The 20,624-nt window shown below is 43.1% G+C and overlaps 1 protein-coding gene across 18 annotated transcripts in view; it reads left to right on the top strand.

The window, feature by feature from the left end:
• CPLANE1 (ciliogenesis and planar polarity effector complex subunit 1) overlaps positions 1-20,624 on the top strand; it is a 180,190-nt gene that overhangs the window by 124,346 nt on the left and 35,220 nt on the right. For 14 of the 18 annotated variants that reach the window (XM_073343782.1, XM_073343779.1, XM_073343781.1 and 11 more), the window contains 8 exons: positions 5,239-5,411; positions 6,155-6,284; positions 10,943-10,997; positions 12,360-12,464; positions 12,993-13,085; positions 14,209-14,330; positions 14,596-14,791; positions 15,458-15,699. In XM_073343782.1, the coding sequence (XP_073199883.1) occupies positions 5,239-5,411; positions 6,155-6,284; positions 10,943-10,997; positions 12,360-12,464; positions 12,993-13,085; positions 14,209-14,330; positions 14,596-14,791; positions 15,458-15,699 (1,116 nt within the window). The remainder of the gene's footprint in view (positions 1-5,238; positions 5,412-6,154; positions 6,285-10,942; positions 10,998-12,359; positions 12,465-12,992; positions 13,086-14,208; positions 14,331-14,595; positions 14,792-15,457; positions 15,700-20,624) is intronic. The other 4 variants (XM_073343777.1, XM_073343776.1, XM_073343780.1 and 1 more) reach the window with 4 other exon arrangements.

Raw genomic sequence — 20,624 nt, 5'->3', positions numbered from 1 at the left:
CAGAAATAAAGGCAAAGGTAGCAGAGCAGCATTGTATATTAATGATGAGGTAGACTATAAAGAAATTAGAAGTGATAGAATGGATAAGAAAGAGTCTGGGCCAAAATCACTTTGAGGAAGAAAGCTACTAGAGGTTCCCCTATAGTGGTTGGGGTGAGCTACAGAACACCAGGATCTGATTTGGATTTGGATAGAGACCTCTTTAATGTTTTTAATTAAATAAATTCTACTGGGAATTCTGTGTTTATGGGAGACTTTAACTTCCCAGATAGAGATTGGAGGACACATGCTAATAATAATAGTAAGGCCCAGATTTTCCTGGATCTGATAGCTGACTGATTTCTTCATCAAATAGTTGCTTTCCTTGATTTCAAAAGAGCTAATTTCAAAAAATTAAGGCAGTGATTTTCAACCTGTGGCCCACAGGCCACTTGCAGCCCAATCAGCACATGTGACATCCTCAGGGCCATCCAGGTATTATATATATATTGTGTGGATGCAGCCCACATAACACACAGAGAGCTTTGTGTGGCCCACAATGGTAAATAGGTTAAGAACCACTGAATTAAGGGAATTAATTAGGGAAGTGGACTGGACTGAAGAACTCAAGGATCTGAATGTGGAGGAAACTTGGAATTACTTTAAGTCAGAGTTGCATAAGCTATCTGAACCCTGCATCCCCACCAAGGGAGGGGGTGGTGAATTTGTAGGGAAGGGTTGCAGACCAACCTGGATCAGCAAGCATCTCAAACAGGTGATTAAGTAAAAAGGAGTACTTGTGGCACCTTAGAGACTAACAAATTTATTAGAGCATAAGCTTTTGTGGGCTACAGCCCACTTCATCGGATGCACAGAATGGAACATATAGTAACAAGAGTATTATTCTTTTTTATACATACATACATACATAGAAGGTGGAAGTTGCCATACAAACTGTAAGAGGCTAATTAGTTAAGATGAGGTATTATGAGCAGGAGAGAAAAACTTTTGTAGTGATAATCAAGATGGCCCATTTAGACAGTTGACAAGAAGGTGTGAGGATTAAGTGAAAGCAGAAAGCCTACAAGGAATAGAAGGATCAGCAAGGAAGACTACCTCTTGAAGATCAGAAAGTGTAGGAATAAAGTGCAAACTGCCAAAAGCCAAACAGAGTTGGACTTTGCAAAGGGAATTAAAAACAATTAATAGGTTTTATAGCCATATAAATAAGAAAACAAGGAAAGAAGAAGTGGGATTGATAAGGATGGAGGATGGGGAGTGGAGATTAAAGATTATCTAGGCATGGCCTAACACCTAAATTAAATACTTTGCCTCATTTTTTAGTAAGGCTAATGAAAAGCTTAGGGGCAGTGGCAGGGTGGCTAGTGGCAATGAGGATATGGAAGTAGAAATTACCACATCTGAGGCAAAAATCAAACTCAAACAGCTTAATGGGACTAAATCAGGGGACCAGGAGAATCTCCATCCAAGAATATTTAAGGAACTGGCACATGAAATTGCAAGTCCAATAGCTAGGATTTTTAATGAATCTGTAAACTCAGGGATCATACTCTATGATTGGAGAATTGCTAATATAGTTCCTATTTTTAAGAAAGATTAAAAAAGGTATCCAGGAAACTACAGGCTTGTTAGTTTGTTCTCAAGTTTATGCAAGGTCTTGGAACAAATTTTGAAAGAAAAAGTAATTAAGGACGTAGAGGTGAACGGTAATTGGAATAAAATGCAATAAGATTTTACAAAAGATAGATCATGCCAGACCAACCTGATTTCCTTCTTTTGAGAAGATAAATGATTTTGTAGACAAAGGAAATGCAGTAGATTTCATCTATCTGGATTTCAGTAAGGCATTTGATACAGTTCCACATGGGACATTATTAGTTATATTGGAGAAGATAGGGATTAATATGATGATTGAAAGTCAATAAGGAACTTGTTAAAGGGGAGAAAACAGCATACTGAAAGGTGAACTGTCAGGCTGGAGGGAGGTTACTAGTGGAGTTCCTCAGGAAGAGTCTTGGGACCAATCTTATTACTGACCTTGGCACAAAAAGTGAGAGAGCTAATAAAATTTGCAGATAACACAAACTTGGGAGGTATTGCCAATACAGAAGAGGACTGGAATATCCTACAAGAAGATCTGGATGATCTTGTAAACTGGAGTAATAGAAATGGGATGAAATTTAACAGTTCAAAGTGCAAGGTCATGCATGTAGGGACTAACAACAAAAATTTTTTCTATAAGTTTTGGACTTCTCAATTGGAAGCGACAGGAGCAGAAAGATGTGGGTGTATTGGTTGATCTCAGGATGACTATGAGCTGTCTATGTGATGGAGCCATGAAAAAGTCTAATGCAATCCTAGGATGCATCAGCTGAGGTATTTCCAGTGGACACAGGGAAGTGTTAGTACCATTATACAAGGCACTGGTGAAATCTCATCTGGAATACTGTGTGCAGTTCTGGGCTCCAATGTTCAAGAAAGATGAACTCAAATTGGAACAGGTGCAGAGAGGGATTACTAGGATGATCCAAGGAATGGAAAACCTACCTTATGAGAGGAGACTCAAAGAGGTTGGCTTGTTTAGCCTAACCAGAAGAAGGCAGAGGGGAGATATGATTGCTCTCTATAAATACATCAGAGGGATAAATACGTCAGAGAGAGAGAGAGGAGGTAAGTTAAGTGCAAAAGTGGACACAAGAACAAATGGATATAAATTAGCCATCAAAACTTTAGGCTTGAAGGTTTCTAACCATCAGAGGAGTGAAGTTCTGGAACAGCCTTCCAATGGGAGCAGAAAACCGAACTGGCTTCAAGACTGAGCTTGATAAATTTACGGAGGGGATGGTCTAATGGGACTGCCTACACTAGCACATGGTCCATTGGCAACTGCCAGTAGCAAAAATTCCCAGTAGCTGGAGATGGGACACTAGATGGAGGGCTCTGGGTTACTACAGAGAATTCTTCCCAGGTATCTGCCTGGTGGGTCTTGCCCACATGTTCATGGTCTAACTGATCGCCATATTTGGGGTCGGGAAGGATTTTTCCCTCGGGTCAGATTGGCAGAGACCCTGGGGATTTTTCCCCTTCCTCATGTGCAGGTTTAAACTGGTGTTAATGGTGAATTCTCTGTAAATTGAAGTCTTTAAACTATGTTTTGAGGACCTCAGTAACTCAGGCAGAGGTTATGGGTCCACTACAGGAGTGGGAGGTTGAGATTCTGTGGCCTGCAATGTGCAGGAGGTCAGACTAGATGATCATGATGGTCGCTTCTGACATTAAAGTCTATGAATCTCTTTCACTCATTGATCTGATCAATTTATGTTTCCGGTGCAAGAGGAAACAGAAAGCTCTTTGGGGCAGGGACTGCCCCTTAGTATGGTGCCCAGTGCAATGAGTCCCTGACCTCTGGATGCTATTGTGATACAGATATAGTCACAAAGGTCTGATGATCTCAGCTACATTAGAGGTTCACCAGAATGGTTGATTGGAGTTCTAAAATCAAACATCATAGAAACATATGTACCTTCCCTAATGGCGTCATATAGGTAGACACATCAGTTTCTCCCTTTGAATATGCTCAATTGCCAACATTAATCAGATTACACAAGACTATGGCTGGCCTTTCTAGTTACTATTTGGAATTGGAAATATATCTCCTATATAGACAAGAATCACACAACTATTGTCATGAGGAAAAGGTTATTCTTATAGCTCCAGGAAACCTTTATGTTCAAGGTAAGTTCCTCTTTCCACAATTCCTGGGAAATAGTTCTGTTACTTTGTGCTAATCCCTAGCACTCCTTTGGAAGATTGTGGCAGAAATGGGCATTCCTACCAGTCTAAAGATCTGTCTCAAGCATATTGAATACATATACTAATTTATATTCTTTTCATCTCATTCTATCCAAAACGTCAAGGCCTTAGGTCTTCAAAGTTGCTGCAGGCAAGATGTTAAATCCTGCACCAGTTATCATGCTAGGATTTGGGAAACAATTCACAGAAGTCCCTAGGGTACTGGAGAAAAGTGTATGAGCCCCATCTATGGAAGATTTACAAAATAAGTTTCCATTTCTCTGCAGTCATCCATTGATAGGAGAGTTATACTGGGTTGGTTTCCACACAATTCCTTGCTTTATATGGGAAGAACTTCCATTCCTGCCTATTATTCTACTATAAAAATAATTAAAACTCTGCTTATCTTTCCCCCTACCTCTATGATTCACTTCTTGCTATTTCCCATTAGAGATGAATGTGGAGAGAAGCTGTGCAACAGAAAGAGATTTCTTTCATGATAATTTTCTTTTTATTAGCAGCTTCTTTCCTTGTTCAACACATCCTGGTAATCTGGTAAATGATTGGAATACAAATGGAAATTTTCCTCTCAAGGGAGACTTAAATATATAACTGTGTTAAGGATAATTACCACATGATATCAAGTGATCTTAATGCTAATAGTCGGTTGCTGGAGTGTTTCTATAGCTTTGGAAGAATCCTGGTAGCCTGAGCTGATGGACAAGGGGCTTAGTCGTGCAGCCTCCAGCAATAATGGACTGCCTCAGAAATTTCAAAGCCAGGGTGGGGGCATTAATTTCTTAGTGTTGAATTGGACAGAAGCTGCTAACAAGGAAAATTATCGGGTAAGACATTTCTCATTCCTTGGTAAATTCCTTATTATTAAAGGAAAATGACATTTAACTTTAGAATATAAAATGTTGTAAATTTCCCCTTTGTTAAGGCAAATGTATATCAAAAGATAAATAATTCCTGGGAGCTGGAGGTCCTCCGACATATATATGTCTCCCATTTCCTAACTTCATCCACAGGAACATGCTATAGGAATTTTAATATGTTGGAGAATAACAGATGGGAAAAGATTTTGCAAGAAAAAATGGATTTTTCTTAAAATTTGGACAAATAAAGTAACGAAGTGGTTTTGTTGAGCTCTAGTAATAAACCAACAACATTTCTATATCCTCTTCTGTTTTGTATTGCACCTTTTTGTTTATGGTATAACCACCTGTTTCTATGTCTCTTATGTTGCCTCTGGGTGATAATTTATAAATGTGTTCAGTAATTGGGTCTGATTCTACTACTAGATAGTTGCCTTTTGCATTGACTGCATTACACAGGTACAACTCCTAACTGAGGTCAGAGTTGGACCTACTCTGTTCAATAGAGTCTGTACAATTTTTGGTTTCCTCTTCTATAAATGTCTCATTCTGCTTCTCTTTCAAACAGTTCCAACCACCAAAACTCATCCCAATTCAAAATCTCATTGCATTTGAGCAAAGCCGCCAGCGTACCAGTGCACCGCACGAGTTCAGTGGACAAGACCATTCTGGTCAGATTGAGTTGTTAAAAGCTAACATTGAACCATTTGACGCAAGACACACGTGGAATAATACAAAAAGGCAAGGACAGATTTTCAAAATTGGTCTTCATTTGGAGAGGCTTACTAGTAACCTGAGCCTTCTCTGATTGATTACAATGAGAGTTTTTGTACCAGCTTCATTGAAAACAGGATTGAATGCTTAATAATTTGAGGAAATGGATATTGAGATTCAGAGCCTTGCACTTCTAAATCTCTGGTATGAATTGTTGTTACCATGTATCATGTTCATTCCCTACTCTGGGAAAGGATTTCATAGTCACAGTTTAGTTCTTAGTGGTCCGCTGTCCACATCACAAAATAGTCACATTGCTAGTGCATGTATTCCTTAAGAGAGCATGTTGTCTGATCTCTGGAGGAGTTTAATTTAGGTCAGGGTTCTAGGCTCATTGACAGGATGATAATTTCCTTGTAAAGTCATTGATCCTGATTGTGAACCCAGTGGAGTGAATGGCAAAACTCCCACTGATCTGAATGAGTACATGATTGAGTTATTTACTTAGCTAATTCTGTGGTACTGGCTGTATATTTCATGACTTTTAAAGTTTGTGTTACTATTAAATATTTTATGAACACCTTAAATAGCGTAGATACTTACGTTTTTAATTAGTTTAAATGGAACAGCAGTTAACTCTCTTTACTCAAACACCTAATATATTTCTTAAGAAGAAGGTTATTGTGTTCTTTCTTGCTTATTAGAAAGAATGATTGATGTTTCTATTATCAGAGAAGTTAAATTGTGATTTCTCACTGATATGTTGACAGGCAAAAGAGACGTGCTGAAAAACAGATAAAAGAGAAGGAGGACAAGAAAAAAGCAAGTGTGACATTCCGCCCAGATGACTCCATTATTGGTACTGATGATGTAGAGAAAGTTTTTGAAACTGAGATACAGGTATAAGAAAATAATTATTTTCTTCCTTTTTTTTTATTGATTTTTAAAATGATACCAGAGAAGCAACAAGCAAACACAATATAAACCAAACTCTGCTAAATACCTCCTCCCACTCTTTCTAGCACAGAGGTGGGCAAACTATGACCCGCGGGCCACATCCGGCCCGTGGGACTGTCCTGCCCGGCCCCTGAGCTCCTGGCCGGGGAGGCTAGCCACTCCCCCGCTGTCCCTCCTCCGCCTCAGCCATGTCGCTGTGTGAGCAGTGTAGCTTGCGCCCATCCATCTCCCAGGCTTTCCAATAAGCCTGTCCTGCGGCTCTGAGTGGCATGGTAAGGGGGAGGGGGGGTTGGATAAGGGGCAGGAGGTCCCGGGGGGCAGTCAGGGGACAGGGAGCAGGGTCGGGGGTGACAGGGAGCGGTTGGATGGGGGAGGGTTCTTGGGGGGCAGTTACAGACAGGGTCCCGGGGTGCACTCAGGGGACATGGAGCAGTGGGGATTGGATAGGGTGTGCACTCCTGTGGGGAGCAGTTAGGAATGGGGGGTTCCGGGAGGGGGTGCTCAGGGGACAAGGAGCAGGGCGGGTTGGATGGGTCAGGAGTTCTGAGGGGGGCAGTCAGGGGGCGGGAAGCGAGAGGGGGTTGATGGGGGTGGGAGCCAGGCTGTTTGGGGAGGCACAGCCTTCCCTCCCTGGCCCTCCATACTGTTTCGCAACCCCAATGTGGCCCTCGGGCCAAAAAGTTTGCCCACCCCTCTGCAGTGATCTCATGTACCTTTTTTACTTGCACACTTGCATTTTCCTTTAAGCCAGAGATAAAGCCCTCTTTTACCAAAAGAAATTCTTCAGGGTATTTTCATTACTCCTGTCAGGTGCCCACATGAAATAATTTCTGCAATGTTGACATACCAGTCCTATAAAATTGGGACATGAGCTATTCCTCTTTCTGAGGATGAGGGTTTTTTTGCACAATCAAGGGGAGTTGCAATCCATAAAAAAATTCTTTGTTGGCTTGTACTGATGAAAATCCCCATAGTGATTATAATTCTTATTTAACTGGTTATTTATTCCATAGCATTCCTATCACATTTATAATCATTTGTCCAGAAATTCACTAATGTTTTCTAGGTCATTTTTATTTAAAACTGTACAAACTGTAGATCTTGCTTAAGTGTGGTGGTACCATTTGCTATTTTATTATGCGTATTTTTAAGGCACGCAGCACTGTACTGCTGTGTGTGTTTCCTTTATATAATTTAGAAATAGAGCAGTTCCTCACAAAGAATGGGGGATAGCAAGGCTCTTCTCCACAATTTATTTAAAAAGCAGTCTAGTTCATATTGCTTAGAGTAGGGGGTCTCAAACTTTTTCTCTTGGAGGCCCCCATCAACAGGCTATAAAAACTCCAGTGCCCAGCAGGGGTGCAGCCTTCAGGGCAGGGGCCTTGAGCATAGGCGTAGTTTGACTTCTGTTTTGCGGGGGCAGGGTCGAGAAGGGCTCGAGCCACCTCCACATGGTGGGGTCCAGGGATGGAGAGCCACCTCCACCCCCGACTCACCTCAGCTGGCCACCCAGCCTGTCTGGGTTTGGGTGTGGAGAGGTGCAACCAAAAATTGTAACTTAAAAAGTTTGAAAACAGCTTAGGTGGAGGGAGGGGGTAGCTCAAGGTACGGAGAAGGGGTAGCTGGGGCTGTGTGCACACGGGGTGGCTGTGGGTGCAGGGAGAGGGGTGGCTAGGGGCTTCGTGGGGGCAGGGGGGTAGCTAGGGCTGTGTGCGGGCGGGGGGTGGGGAAGCTCAGGATGCCGGGAGAGGGTAGCTGTGTCTGTGTGTGGGTAGGGAGGTAGCTCAGGGTGTAGGGAGAGGGGTATTAGAGGCTGTGTGCTAGGAGGGCTCCCCTGCAGTCCCTGTTCCCGGAGGAGTCTGTCAGCCACAGAGCTGGGTCTCCCCATGCAGACGGCTCTTACCAGCTGCCTCTGCATAAGCAAAAAGGGCTGGGAGCTGAGGAGCAGCTTCAACCTGGGGCACCAGCAGGAGAGGAGGAAACGTTGCGGCTGCCTGCTCCATGGCACCAGCTAGATCAGCAGCTGCCCCGCATGGCCTGGTGTGATGGCAAAAACAGCAGACGGCACATTTTCCCACCAATAGCAGTTACCTTCTGAGCCAGCTCAGTTTGGGTGAGCATGCTCAGTACAACCTAGATAGGAAATTCTTCTGTCAGGGAGCTGTTTTTGCTACTACACAGGCTCTGGCTTCCGATCTCTGACCTGGCCGGGGGTGGGGAAAGGAAATTAGGTGGGAGGTGTGGAGCTGTCCCCGGGACTGCTGTGCTCTTGTGCTGCAGTTTTGGCGGGGAGGAATGCCCTCCATGTCCCCAACTCAGCCCATGGGCTTCTGCCCCACAGGGAGCACCAGGGCTCAGGGATTCAGTCCTGCACCTTCTGGCTTCAGCCCCGCGGGGGGGCACTAGGGATTGGGGGTTCAGCCCTGCGCCTCCCAGGAGTCCTGGTTTCAGCCTCGCGGGGCTCACTGGTGGGGATTGGGGCTTCAGCCTCCTGAGGGACACTGATGGGGATCAGGGCTTCAGCCCTGTGGGGGGCCACAGACCCCCAGTTGAGAACCACTCAACTGGCTTAGAGCACTCCATAGCACAAGTAGGGGAAAGCCAGAGCAAAGAGAATTCTTGTATAGCACTCTGTGGGTGGTCTGGCCTAGCAGTCACGACTGGGCTGGTGTCTACATGTCAGGGACGGTAGTCTGTAAGCCCGGTTCAATAAGCAAGAGTCGGCTGAAGTTGGGCCAGGGTCAGAGACCACAGGTAGTACCTGGCTAGAATAAGGAGGCAGGAATCAGGGTCAAAGTCAGGCCAGAGCTGGAGACCAGAGATCAGTGATAGTACCAAGCTAGAATCAAGAAACAGGAATCAGGATCAGAGTCAGGCTGGAGTTGGAGACTGGAGATCAGAAGTAGCACCCGGCTGGAGTCAGGAAGCAAGAGTCAGGGTTAAAGTCAGGCTGGGATGAGAGATCAGGAGATGAGGTGAGGTCCAGAGTCGCAGCAGGCCCAAAGCCTGTGTGGTTGCCCAGACAATTTTTTGGGGCACCCTCCACAGTTTATTAGGATGGTTGGCCCATCAGAGGGCTTCAGTGTACTGTTACGATGGGTCCTTTAGGTGGTACTTCCTGTGGCGCCTGTTCTCCACAGTGCTTCCTGGGTGTGCTCTGCATATCCTCCTGGTTATCCTCTGGGAACATTGGCTGTCCCAGGCTCAGCAGACCTGGGTTCTAGTCCCTGCATCCTTACCGTGGGGTGGGAAGACTTTGGCTCGGGTGAATATTAGTAAATAGCAAATTCTTCAGGAATGCTCTGCTCTTGGAGCTTACAAGTCCTGCCCTGGGGCCAATTGCTTCAGTGTCCGTACCCAAATGCAACTGCCACTCAGGGTGCAGACAGAGAGAGAGGTGGTGTATAGCTCACATGTAAGGCTTAATAGATAAAAGACCAGGAGCATAAATTGTACCTAGATTTGAATTAGTAATCCGTGTAGATTTTGGAGCACTAATAAGATGTTCTCATTATCTGTTTTGCCTAGAAGCTAAACCACCTGGTATTACTGTTGTTTTAACTGATCACTACATTCATTAATTTAACCATTGTGACAGGATCGTTACGGTTAAAAGAAATTAGGAAGATGGATTAGGACCAGATTCTGCAAACTTTACTTTCACTGAGTGGCACTTATGCACATTGTCGTATTGAAATCAATGGGAGTATTTATGTGAATAAGTGCTATGTAGAGTGAATTAGAGTTGTAGAAAATGGCCCTTGGAGAGTAGTGCTTTGCTTCCTAGACCAAGGTCCAAGTATAATAATAATAATAATAAGTGATCAGGCATTGTGCAGACATTAACAAAAAAGATAGTCCCTTTTTGCAAACTTAAGTATAAGATAAGAGACAACAGATGAGTAGAAACAGACAGAAGGGGCAGTACAAGGAAACAATTAAGCAGTACTGATCAGCATGGTAGGTAGTGGTCTCAGCATACCAGCAGCCTAATCTTGTCAAGTTTGGTCTCTGGATTTTTAATCCTCAGGCCAAGCAGAGGCTGGAAATGCCATTTATGTAAGAATCTGCCTCCATGTAGGAAGGTCAGTTTATTTACCACTTTGACAGAACCCTCAATATTTGGTTGTAAGGATACATTGCAGCTTTGGAGAACTGTTGCATGTATGTGAGGAATGTGTAGCGATTGTGTAGCCCTGTCCTTTTGTTTTCAAATGCCTCCTAATGGCATTTAAAATTGATGACCGGCTGGTAGGCCTATATGTATGTAAAGATCTGTAAAGAACTATATTAAACTCGGATTAGTTAAAATGAAAAAAAAAATTGCCCAAAGTGACCTATGTTGTTATGAGGAGCAGCCTAAATATTTCTTTCAAAAATCCCTAAAAGTTTTAAAATATAAATTTAGTTGAGGGAGTTGCATGGCTGCCTACTGCCACTTCAGTACAGGAATAATACCAGAATTAAAGAAGAAGAGTGGGGAAAGTGTGTTTTCTAATGAGTTTTAAAATTATTGCTCAAAGGAAGCATAACTTTATTTAAAAGTTGACAGCATCAGGAAATCCTGTAACACTGGTTTGATCACATTTTTCTCATATTAGGATCAGCAAGCAGAATCCAGCCATTATCTTGGAGATGATTTTGTCATTTCACTTGGTATGTACATTCGTGTTTTAAAAAAAAATCATGTCTAAAGTCATGAACTCTATCTTTTTTTTCAAAATGTTGTCAGATGTCACAGAAAGAACCAACTGGTTAAATTCTGAGTTCCTAGGTTGATATGTTTAACTCTTTGCCTTGCTGAGCATAATGAAGACATGACAACATCAAGATGCAACATCTCAAATCATGCAGTGTAGAGTAGCGAACACCATCATGGCTTGCAAGATCTCCCCAATAAAATCATGACAATCTCTATTAATGCATGATGAGTTGAAACCATAAGTCTAGTCCTCTTTCATGGCACTGGAGTTTTGAAGGGTACTCCCAAAACAACCAAACAAACAACGCCTCACAGATTTAGGGTCTGTGGGCTGGATTCTGACCTCGGTTACACATAAATGTGCACTCAGAATAGCTCCACTGAAGTGAATGGAGTTACTCCAGGTTTACATGAGAGTAAATGAGTTCACTGTATTGTTTATAATTGTATAAATTGTCCCTGTATTGTTTCTGTCCTAGAATATTGCAAAAGAGAGAGAAAAAGAAAAGAATGGAAAATTAGGTGTTCATTGCAGTGATCACGCTACCTGTACTTGTTGGGGAAAAAACAGTTAGAAAATATATTTTTCAAGGTTTATAACAAATTTCTGTAGTTTAAATAAAATAGATATTACTCCACTTTTATTTAAATGAAAATTTTGATTACGTGGAATATACGGTGCCTCTGGGAGCAAATTGCCCAGGTTATTCTGAAAATGATCTCTTCTCTAACCTGTCAAAAGTGCACATGGGGGAAAATGTGGCTGATATCCTTCCTTCCAACTAACTAATTCAATATCAGACTTAGTATTGCTAGGAGCAAAAAGAGAGGAAAATCTATTCCCTGACCTTGGGTATTGGAGAAATAGGTGATTGCCTTGTCGAAATACAAGCCAAAAATAAGAAAAATAAAACATACATACATATATATATATATACAGACACACACACACACACACATTTTTTCTTTAAAACATGAGACAAGTACAAAATTTTATTATATAAAAAGATATCTCATTTAAAATTTACTAGGCCAAATTCAGGCTTGGTTTAAGTAGGTACAACCACATAGATTTCAGTGGAGTTGGATCCTTTTACATTAGGTCTTAAATCGGGCACCACCAATATTTTTATAAAGCGTGCTTACTGAAATAATAGTTGACTTTTTTCTAATTTAAAAACTGTAGAACAGATAAATACAATTACAGCAGTTATTTAGTTTGTTTCATTCTGAAATGGCTAGTTTATGGTATATTTTTCTTTAAAAATAATTCTTGCTCTAAGAGAGGACAATGATTATGTGTTTCCCCTTTTTAGACACAGTGGGAGAGGCTGTTACTACTTCAGCAGGTCTACACTGCATGGCTTCCACAAGGAAAAAACCCGCAGAAACTCAAGATGCAAGCACAAATACAGATCCAGGTAAAATGCCACCTATAATCTGTTTGTGCTATTTGTTTTACACTCTTGCAATCAGTTGTTTTCCAGATCTGCTTTTGTGTATTGCAGTATTTGCTCATTTTTATAATCAAAAAAGCTTAAAAATATTGACTACCTTGTTATATTTTTTGGTATTTTAATCTTTTCTTATTTTAAATAAATAATAAAACAATAGAAATTCCTGTTCCTACAGATATTCAAATAAAAATGCAAAATCTCTTCTTAACATAAAGCGATTGTCAGTTTTTTCCTGAGGACCAGATCCCAAAGTCTTTTCTCTGGAAATACTCCTGTTGATTTCATTTGGCATTTTGTCCACATTATGGCTTAGATTTAGCAGTTTAGAACTAAGATTTAGATCTTAGGCATTAGAATCTGGTTACTTCCTTTTTCTTATATAGTTTCTGTTAATGGATAGTAAGCAAATGTTTTCTGTATGGGTTTCTGCTCTCCCAACATTTTTCCTGTTCTAGTAATCCATTTTGATTTTATTTTTTCATACCATTCAAGTTCTCAAGTCCTATCAGGATATAGAAACTGGCTCTGAAGACATAGCTTCTGAACTTAGTAAAAACCAACCTATCACCTCTGTTCCTTCAACAGGTGTGCCTTCTGCCTTTCTTTGTCATTCTGTGGATTGCATGGGTTTTCTGTATACACTTTTGCATTATATGATGTTTTCAGTACCTAGTGGAGAATATCATGAAGAAGACATTAATTTTAGTCCAATTGTTCTTAAAATCTAACTAAATAACAGTGATTCGTGATATGAAAATGTTGATTGTGACTGCATTTCATGACTCTATAGTCCACATTTTTGTTCTCCTGTATTAGCAGATACTTTTGTGGTTTTATGCATATCTGTCATTTCCCAGTCGCTCCATATCTGAGCAGGCTGCCTTACTCAGTTTTTCCACTTACTGGCAGGAACAATTTTTCCCCTGATCTGGCCGTGATTTTTCAAGCAAGATTTTTCTGCAGAATAGAATCTGGTTTGTTCTTTATGATAAAAATACTTCTCTTTTGTGCAAATTGGCTCTGCAGGAGAATTTTTTTTTTATTTGGTTTTTGCCAAATATAAGACCTTGAAAATGAGATTTGTAATGGAAATATCCTTTTAGCCACAAAGCTGTGCTACATCTTCCATTAGAATTTACAGACAACAAAAGGATTATTGCTATAATTTTATTAATCTAGCCTAGACCCCTAGAAATTAGAGGTGGAAGAGATCCATTAAATTACCTAGGTACTTCCCCCTTCCAGCGCATGATTGTTCCCCACACGTGCTTAATTTTGACAGTGCTACTTTTCTCGCGAAACCATTCCACCATCTGATAATTTAATGCATTACGAAGATGCGTGCTACAGTTTTTGCTAACAATGTGTTCTTATGAGTTTTAGAGCAAGTATCAGGTTTGGGCTTTTTAACTATTTAATTGAAGAACTGTTTCTGGAAACTAATAGAAGTTCACAGTTTCTTTGATATTACTGATTTTTAAATTTTTGTTGATTATCACCAAAATGAAAAATAATGTTGTAATAATCCGTTTTATTGTGAATAATTATTAAACAACAATATAGCATAGCATGTCACTTTATTCTGGTCAAAGGATAACAGAAGCTTTCCTTGATTGAGTTAGTGGAATCTGTTTCCAAATTGTTTTTATAATATGCCAGGGATATTTACTGTATGTTGTATTCCTAACCATTATTTCCTTTCTCATAGAACATCTGGTTTCAAGAGTTCCTCAGATGTTGCCACCAGACATGTACTTAAACTTCAGGTTCCACACAGAAGTAGGGGAGAGACTTTTACCATCCTCTGGGTCTGATACTGCACCTGATTTGGTTAGTACTCAGAAATATTTTCTGATAATACAGTTATAACATGCTGTATGTAACCAGTTGTGTTAGTTTGGGTTCGTCTCATCAGCATGAGTTGATTGCATGAAACTTTATAGAAAAATGACTGTTATCTAGTCTTTGAAATAAACAATTATCTATTTCAATTCAAAAACCAAAGACAATGGATTAGAAAAGAGGACAGTTAGCCATAGTACTACCCAAAATACATATTGTATAATTCCTTTAAATTTTTTCTGCTGTGGTTCAGATTGGACACACATATATCAATGTGATTGACATTGAAGACAATGATCTCTTGAAGGATTTGCCTACTATAGCTGAGTCTACAGAAGAGATGGTTACCACACAGCAGGAGAACTTTGAAGTTCCATCTTCTGCAAAGCTGCATCACATGGCAGCTTCTGTTACCAATGCAATTCCACCTAATGAATTTCAGAGAAAAGGTAACAATCACTTATTTACTCTTCTATTTTTATTTTTTTAGTTGAAAATAATTGCTCACAAAAATCCTTCATTATAGCACTTATAACATTATAGCATTGTTGCACTTCCACACAAGAGACCTTCTGTCTTTCCCCCACCTTAGAGGCCATCCCTCCTAAGAAATTCTGCAGAATTCCTTTGTGCTTTCTCTTTCTCTTCGAGGTCATGTCTCTTCCTGAGAGATTCTGTGATTCTTCACCATTCTCCATAATGCCATCCTCCTGCAGCAGAGCCACACTGCCATGATATTCAATACTGTAGAGGGGAAGGTGGCGTCTATCAGAAGGTTCATGCAGTTACAACCTGCATTATGTTTTTGCAGAATTACCACCGCTTGCCAGGGAGATGGGGACACTGTGCATCTCCCAGCCCTCCCTTCTAACACAGATCACCAGATTTTCTGCAGGTCCTGGGATGCAGGAAGTGGTGACTGATCCCATTCTCCAAGTAGGATGGGGGAGATTTATTCACAGAAAGACCATTTACCGTATGACTCCTATAGGGATGGACCCTGCATTCTTCCAATCCACACCAAAAACATCAACATAACTGATACACATATACCCGTTATTGAAGTATTTACAGTTCACTGTATTGTGTGTGTTCTTTTTTATTATTATTTTGAGATGACCATCAAAATGATCTGTTCCCAGTGCAAGAAAGGGATATAAAATCACTTGCTGGTAGACACAATCTAACCTGGAACCTATTGCATGAGGATGTCAGGATCATTCACTCTACAGGACTATCACCCAAAATAATTAGCAAAGAACACTTTTGTAAAAAGCTGCAGGAAATGGATATACAATTGCAGGCACTACAAAACATAGCAGACAATATGGAGAAGGATTTCAGCAATACTAAATTGGTATGTTCAGACAACTCTGTATTTTTTTTCCTTCTTTCAATTAAAATTAGAATTTACATTTTGGAATGATTTTTTTTGTATACTTTAAGAAAGAGAGAATAATGGACCATCCATTCACCCTTAGTGCTGGATCTCTTGGTTTCCATTGTTACTGTCAGAGGGCCAAATCTTCAGTTGATATAAATTGTCAGAGCTCTGTTCAGCTAAGGAGCTGGCCCAGCATGTTTAGGTAACCTAGAATTCTGTGGATTTTAAATGCCAATTGCTACAGGCTGGGAAGGAGACCTCTTTTTGGCAAGTTTTAGAAAATTCTTGGCAATTATAACTGCAGTTTTAGTTACAGATTAACTGAGTGACTGGATTTCTGGAAACCATTAACTATGACATTTACTTAGTGTGTGTTTATTTTTATAAAGAAAAATGTTTTATCAAGGGTAATTAGATGCCCATTTTTATAAATCTAAATATATAAATAAAATAAATACCATTTGATTATATAGTATATTTGGATTGCAGTGTATAAATTCTAGGAAATGCAATTTCCTATATGCCATGACAAAACATGAGAACTGAGAAACCAGCAACAGAGTTTTGCCTCTCTATGGTACATCTAGTTTAATTTTCTTATGAATTTTCCATCTAAAATGTGCCAAAGTTTAATCATCCTAAAAATGTGGAAAATAATATACTCTTGTAAAATGTTGCTTTGAGAACATCTGATGAATACTACTAAGTATTATTTATTATTTCGTCAATTTAAAAGTATAATTGCAATTTACTACCGAACGGAAGTAACTTTATTAACCTGAGCCAATGAATTGTCCTTTCAGGTGGCCAGATCCCCAACTGGAGTTTAATCAGCATAACTTTACTTACTTCAACAGAGTTATGCTGATTTACATCAACTGAGAATCTGACCCAGCATGTAGTCTGGAATCACGTCAAGTGATGTTTCACAGCCATCTACTTTGTACATTATCATGCAAGCTGTTAGCACATCCAAAAAGATAATGAGGCAGTAAAGCATAAAATAGCTGGGGTAGCAGAAGAAGTTGAAAGCATTTAAAAAATATTTTTCAGGGACAGTGACAAACGATGGATCAAATTTTAGCTTTATCAATTTTGATTTGGTTTGCACAGGTAAATTTCATGCCTTTTGGAAACTCGTGTGTTGCTAGAATTTTGAAATATCTGACCTAGACCATTTACATGGAGAGTTAGTGTGTAGCAAGTCAGAGTGTGAAACTGTAGTGCACCTTGCTACTTATTTTAAATTAACCATATGAGAATAGTTCAGCAGCATAAAAATATGTATAAAAACTACCATATTATAAGGGTGCACTCCTGAAAACACGAAAGCTTGTCTATGCAGAGTGTTAGTTGAGCAGCAAGCCAGGTTATGAATCTGCTGCACACTAGCTTGTAGTGCATTAGCTGGTCGTTTGGACTTGGCTATCACACCCTGAAAAAAAAATTCTGTAGTATACTTTTATGTCCTGCTGTTTGAAACGGGTGTATGTCAAAGTGCACTGCTGAACATCTAGTGTATGATAGCAGGGTGCACTATAGTTCTTCAATTCTATTCTAGGTGTGGCACGCCCATGTGAACAGTTTGTTGGAGACTTTTGCCTTAGCTGTATCTGTAGGGTCGGCTGCGGCACCTCCTTTTTTTCTCCATCTGAGAGGCCTTCCGCAAGACCTCTCCGAACTGCCGGTCTTCTACCTGGACCTCCTCCGGACTCGGAAGCTTTTCTCGGAGGCCCTGCTACACAACCTCAATCTCCGTGTGCAGGTGGCGGAGTCTCCCGCGGTGTGTCGGAGGTTGGTCCTGGCAGAAACCACCAGAGTCGGAGACCTCCTGGACTATGACGGGGGATTGGGTGGAGCCCCGCGTGCTTGGACGACGCATGGAGCTTTCCACCCTTCCGACCCCTAGGTGCGTACTCCGGAAGGTGAAGGCCGCCTTGTCACCTGATTCTCTCGCTTTCCAGCGGCAAGCCCTGTGAGAGGGCGCTCCCCGCCCACCTCTCACCCCTGGCCCTCCGAACATTTTTCTCGGGCCCCTGCTCCGCGAGCCGCCCCGGCCTCCCCGCTCCTACACTCCGAGCTGGCTGCACACCCTGCAGCTGGTCCGGTTTCGAACCGCGCCCAGAAACCATCTATACATGGTCGTGCTCCATACGTTACATTTCCTCACCCTTTTGTCCCGCCCCGACACCAAATGGCAGGACTATCTTCCACCTAAAGAGAGTGAGGAGCCCCAGTGGGCCAGCCTTTATTCCACCTTGGTCCCATGGCCTGCCGGGGACATTAGTTGGCGGCTCCTTCATGGAGCCGTGAGCACAGGCGTGCACCTGGCGCGGTTCACCCCTACACCTGAGGCCTGCCCCTTTAGCGGCATGAGGGAGAACCTGGCACACGCCTATCTTGAGTGCGCCAGGTTGCAGCCCCTATTCCGGCTCCTCCAGAACCTCTTGTTGAGGTCACGAGACCTCCTCGTCAACCTTCTCCTGGCTCTGGCCAAAGTGTCCATCTACAATACCAGGAGGAGGATGTTGGACGAGGGGGTGCTCTGCGACTGCGGGGCCTATTTCCGTTCCTCCCTAGTTTCACGCATCCGGGCAGAGTTCCACTGGGCAGCGTCCGCTGGCTCCCTCAACAGCTTTGAGGAGCAGTGGGCACTGTCTCGGGTTCTCTGCTCGGTGTCCTCATCCGGTATCCTTATTTTGAACCTTTGACCGTCACTCCCATCCATGTTTGTCATTAGTTGTCCCCTGTAATCAGTTGGTCCCTGGGTCCAGTGGTCCCTCCCGCTAGGCTGGGGGAGAGGCCTTTAGCAATGGGTGGGCACCCACTTTCCCGGGATTTTCCAATATGAACCCCTTGAGTGCTGCGCTCATGCATCAGTGTATCGGGCGCCGCTGACCCTACCCACTCTCTGTTCCTTCTTACTGCCTGTGACGGTTGGAGCGCCTTGTCTTGCATCGCAAGAGTATTAGCGGCTCTTTCACCCCATTGTTGTGTCTCCTTTGTAGTTAGTTGTTAGGTACTTAGTCTGGCTATTAAGTTAAGTGTTAGCTAATAGTTTCAGTAGTTAGAGTCCTGGCTGGGACTTTGCTGTGGAACAGGGCAGGCTTTAAGCCATGTTCATCGTGTACCCAGCCGATGCCCATTAGTGACCCCCACGATAGCTGTTTAAATGTCTGGGGGAATCCCACAGAAAAGGCAAGTGCAGGATCTTCAAAAACTTTCGCCCTTGAACTCAAAAGGAGCAGGATATCCACTTGAAGGCCCTCCTCATGGAGACTCTGCTTCGTCCTGCCTTGGAGCGCTCCCGATCGGACTCCACACCTACTATTTCGGCATCGGTGCACAGTGCACCGCCGGCACTGGAACCTGCCTGGCACCATTCCCCCTCGCTGGCGCTCAAGAAGCGTCTGAAGCCCAAGGGCCTGTCAGCACTGTAGGACAAGGGGGCTTTGGGCAAAGGACCTGTGTTAGGCCACGTGCCCACCCCAGAGCTACGCTAGGGTACTGCTGTGGTCGGACCCCCTAGTCCAGCTAGGGATCCGACTCCTGGGAGCTGCAGGGGATCCCGGCTGCTCGTAGGGCCACCTGTGCCTGAGGTGCCCCCGCCAGCCAAGGAACAAGTAGGCCATCCAGCACTGCAGATGCCAAGCCAGGTGATGAACTCAGTTAAGGCCCGGACCTCCCTCTAAAGCAACGGAGCGTCCCTGGACCACAGGTGTCAATCCCTGTCATCGTGGCCTAGGAACCTGGCACTGCAGCCTCAGTCTCTGGTTAGAAGACCCAGGTCCCTAACACCAAGGTTGCCACCTACAAGGCATGGGACACCCGAGTCATGATGCCAATCCCCTTACCCATGGTACTGCCAGGCCTCCCACCAGACATTGCCATGGCGCAGATCCCCATTGCCTAGGCCGTCCCCCTGGCATTGATCCCCCATGGTGCGGGATCGTTCCTAGTTGTGGCTCTGGTCTCCGACTCACTGGTACTGCTCTTTGGGCAGGCACTATTCCTTGCCCTTTCCTTACTGGTTGCTGAAGAGGGTCAGCCGACAGACTCAGGTATCTATGGCTCTGCTCTGGTCACCGGAAGGGCAGTGATCCGAGTCGGAGGGAGAGTTCAACCCATCACCTAGGAGACAGGCACAGCTCTGGCAGCAGCAGCAGGGGCAGTGGCCTGCAGTGGCAGTACTGGAGTCCATGGAGTGTACCTGTCATGCCGGTCCTGTACTTCCACCATTCCTCTCAGGCCTCATCAGACAAACTGCCTCTGGACCAGCCAGCACGGGTATCAGAGCATGGTGCTGAGTCTGTTGCGGGAGTGTCGCAATGGGCCCCAATGCCCAAGGAGCCGTCCCCAGGCAGGCAAGAGGAAGCTGCCCCACCCCCTGCGCTATAGTCTTCTTCGTTGTCTCAGGGCGAGGCGGTGGCGAGTCCCTCACAAGCAAGCAGCCCCCCCTGATGACTTCAAAGAGCACAGGGCCCTGCTCAAAAGGGTAGCTGCTAACCTGAACTTGGAGGTCGAGGAGCTAGCAGAGGAATCGAATGACCTCTTCAATGTCATACCCTCCTCCACCCTAGCCCGGGTTGTAATGCCCATTCTCCCAGGGGTCGTGAAAATTGCCTCTTCCATTCAGTCTACCTCCAAAAAAGCAAAAAATAAATATTATAGCCCGGCAAAGGGATTTGAATATCTGTATACCCACCCTCCAGCAGGGTCCCTGGTAGTATCTGCTGTCAACAAAAGGCCAGTGGCATACCCAAAAATAAAGATGCCAAGAGTTGGACTTGTTTGGTAGGAAAATTTATTCGACAGCCAGTCTGCAATTTTGGGCGTCTAACCATCAGGCCCTGCTAGGCAGGCCCCAACCCAGCCCTGACCCGGATCTGTCACGGTTG

The sequence above is a fragment of the Lepidochelys kempii genome, chromosome 5 (genome assembly GCF_965140265.1).
Source record: "Lepidochelys kempii isolate rLepKem1 chromosome 5, rLepKem1.hap2, whole genome shotgun sequence".
NCBI classification, from domain to species: Eukaryota; Metazoa; Chordata; order Testudines; family Cheloniidae; genus Lepidochelys; species Lepidochelys kempii.
The sequence above is the reverse complement of the archived record's forward strand: the minus strand, read 5'-3'. Positions and strand labels throughout refer to the sequence as shown.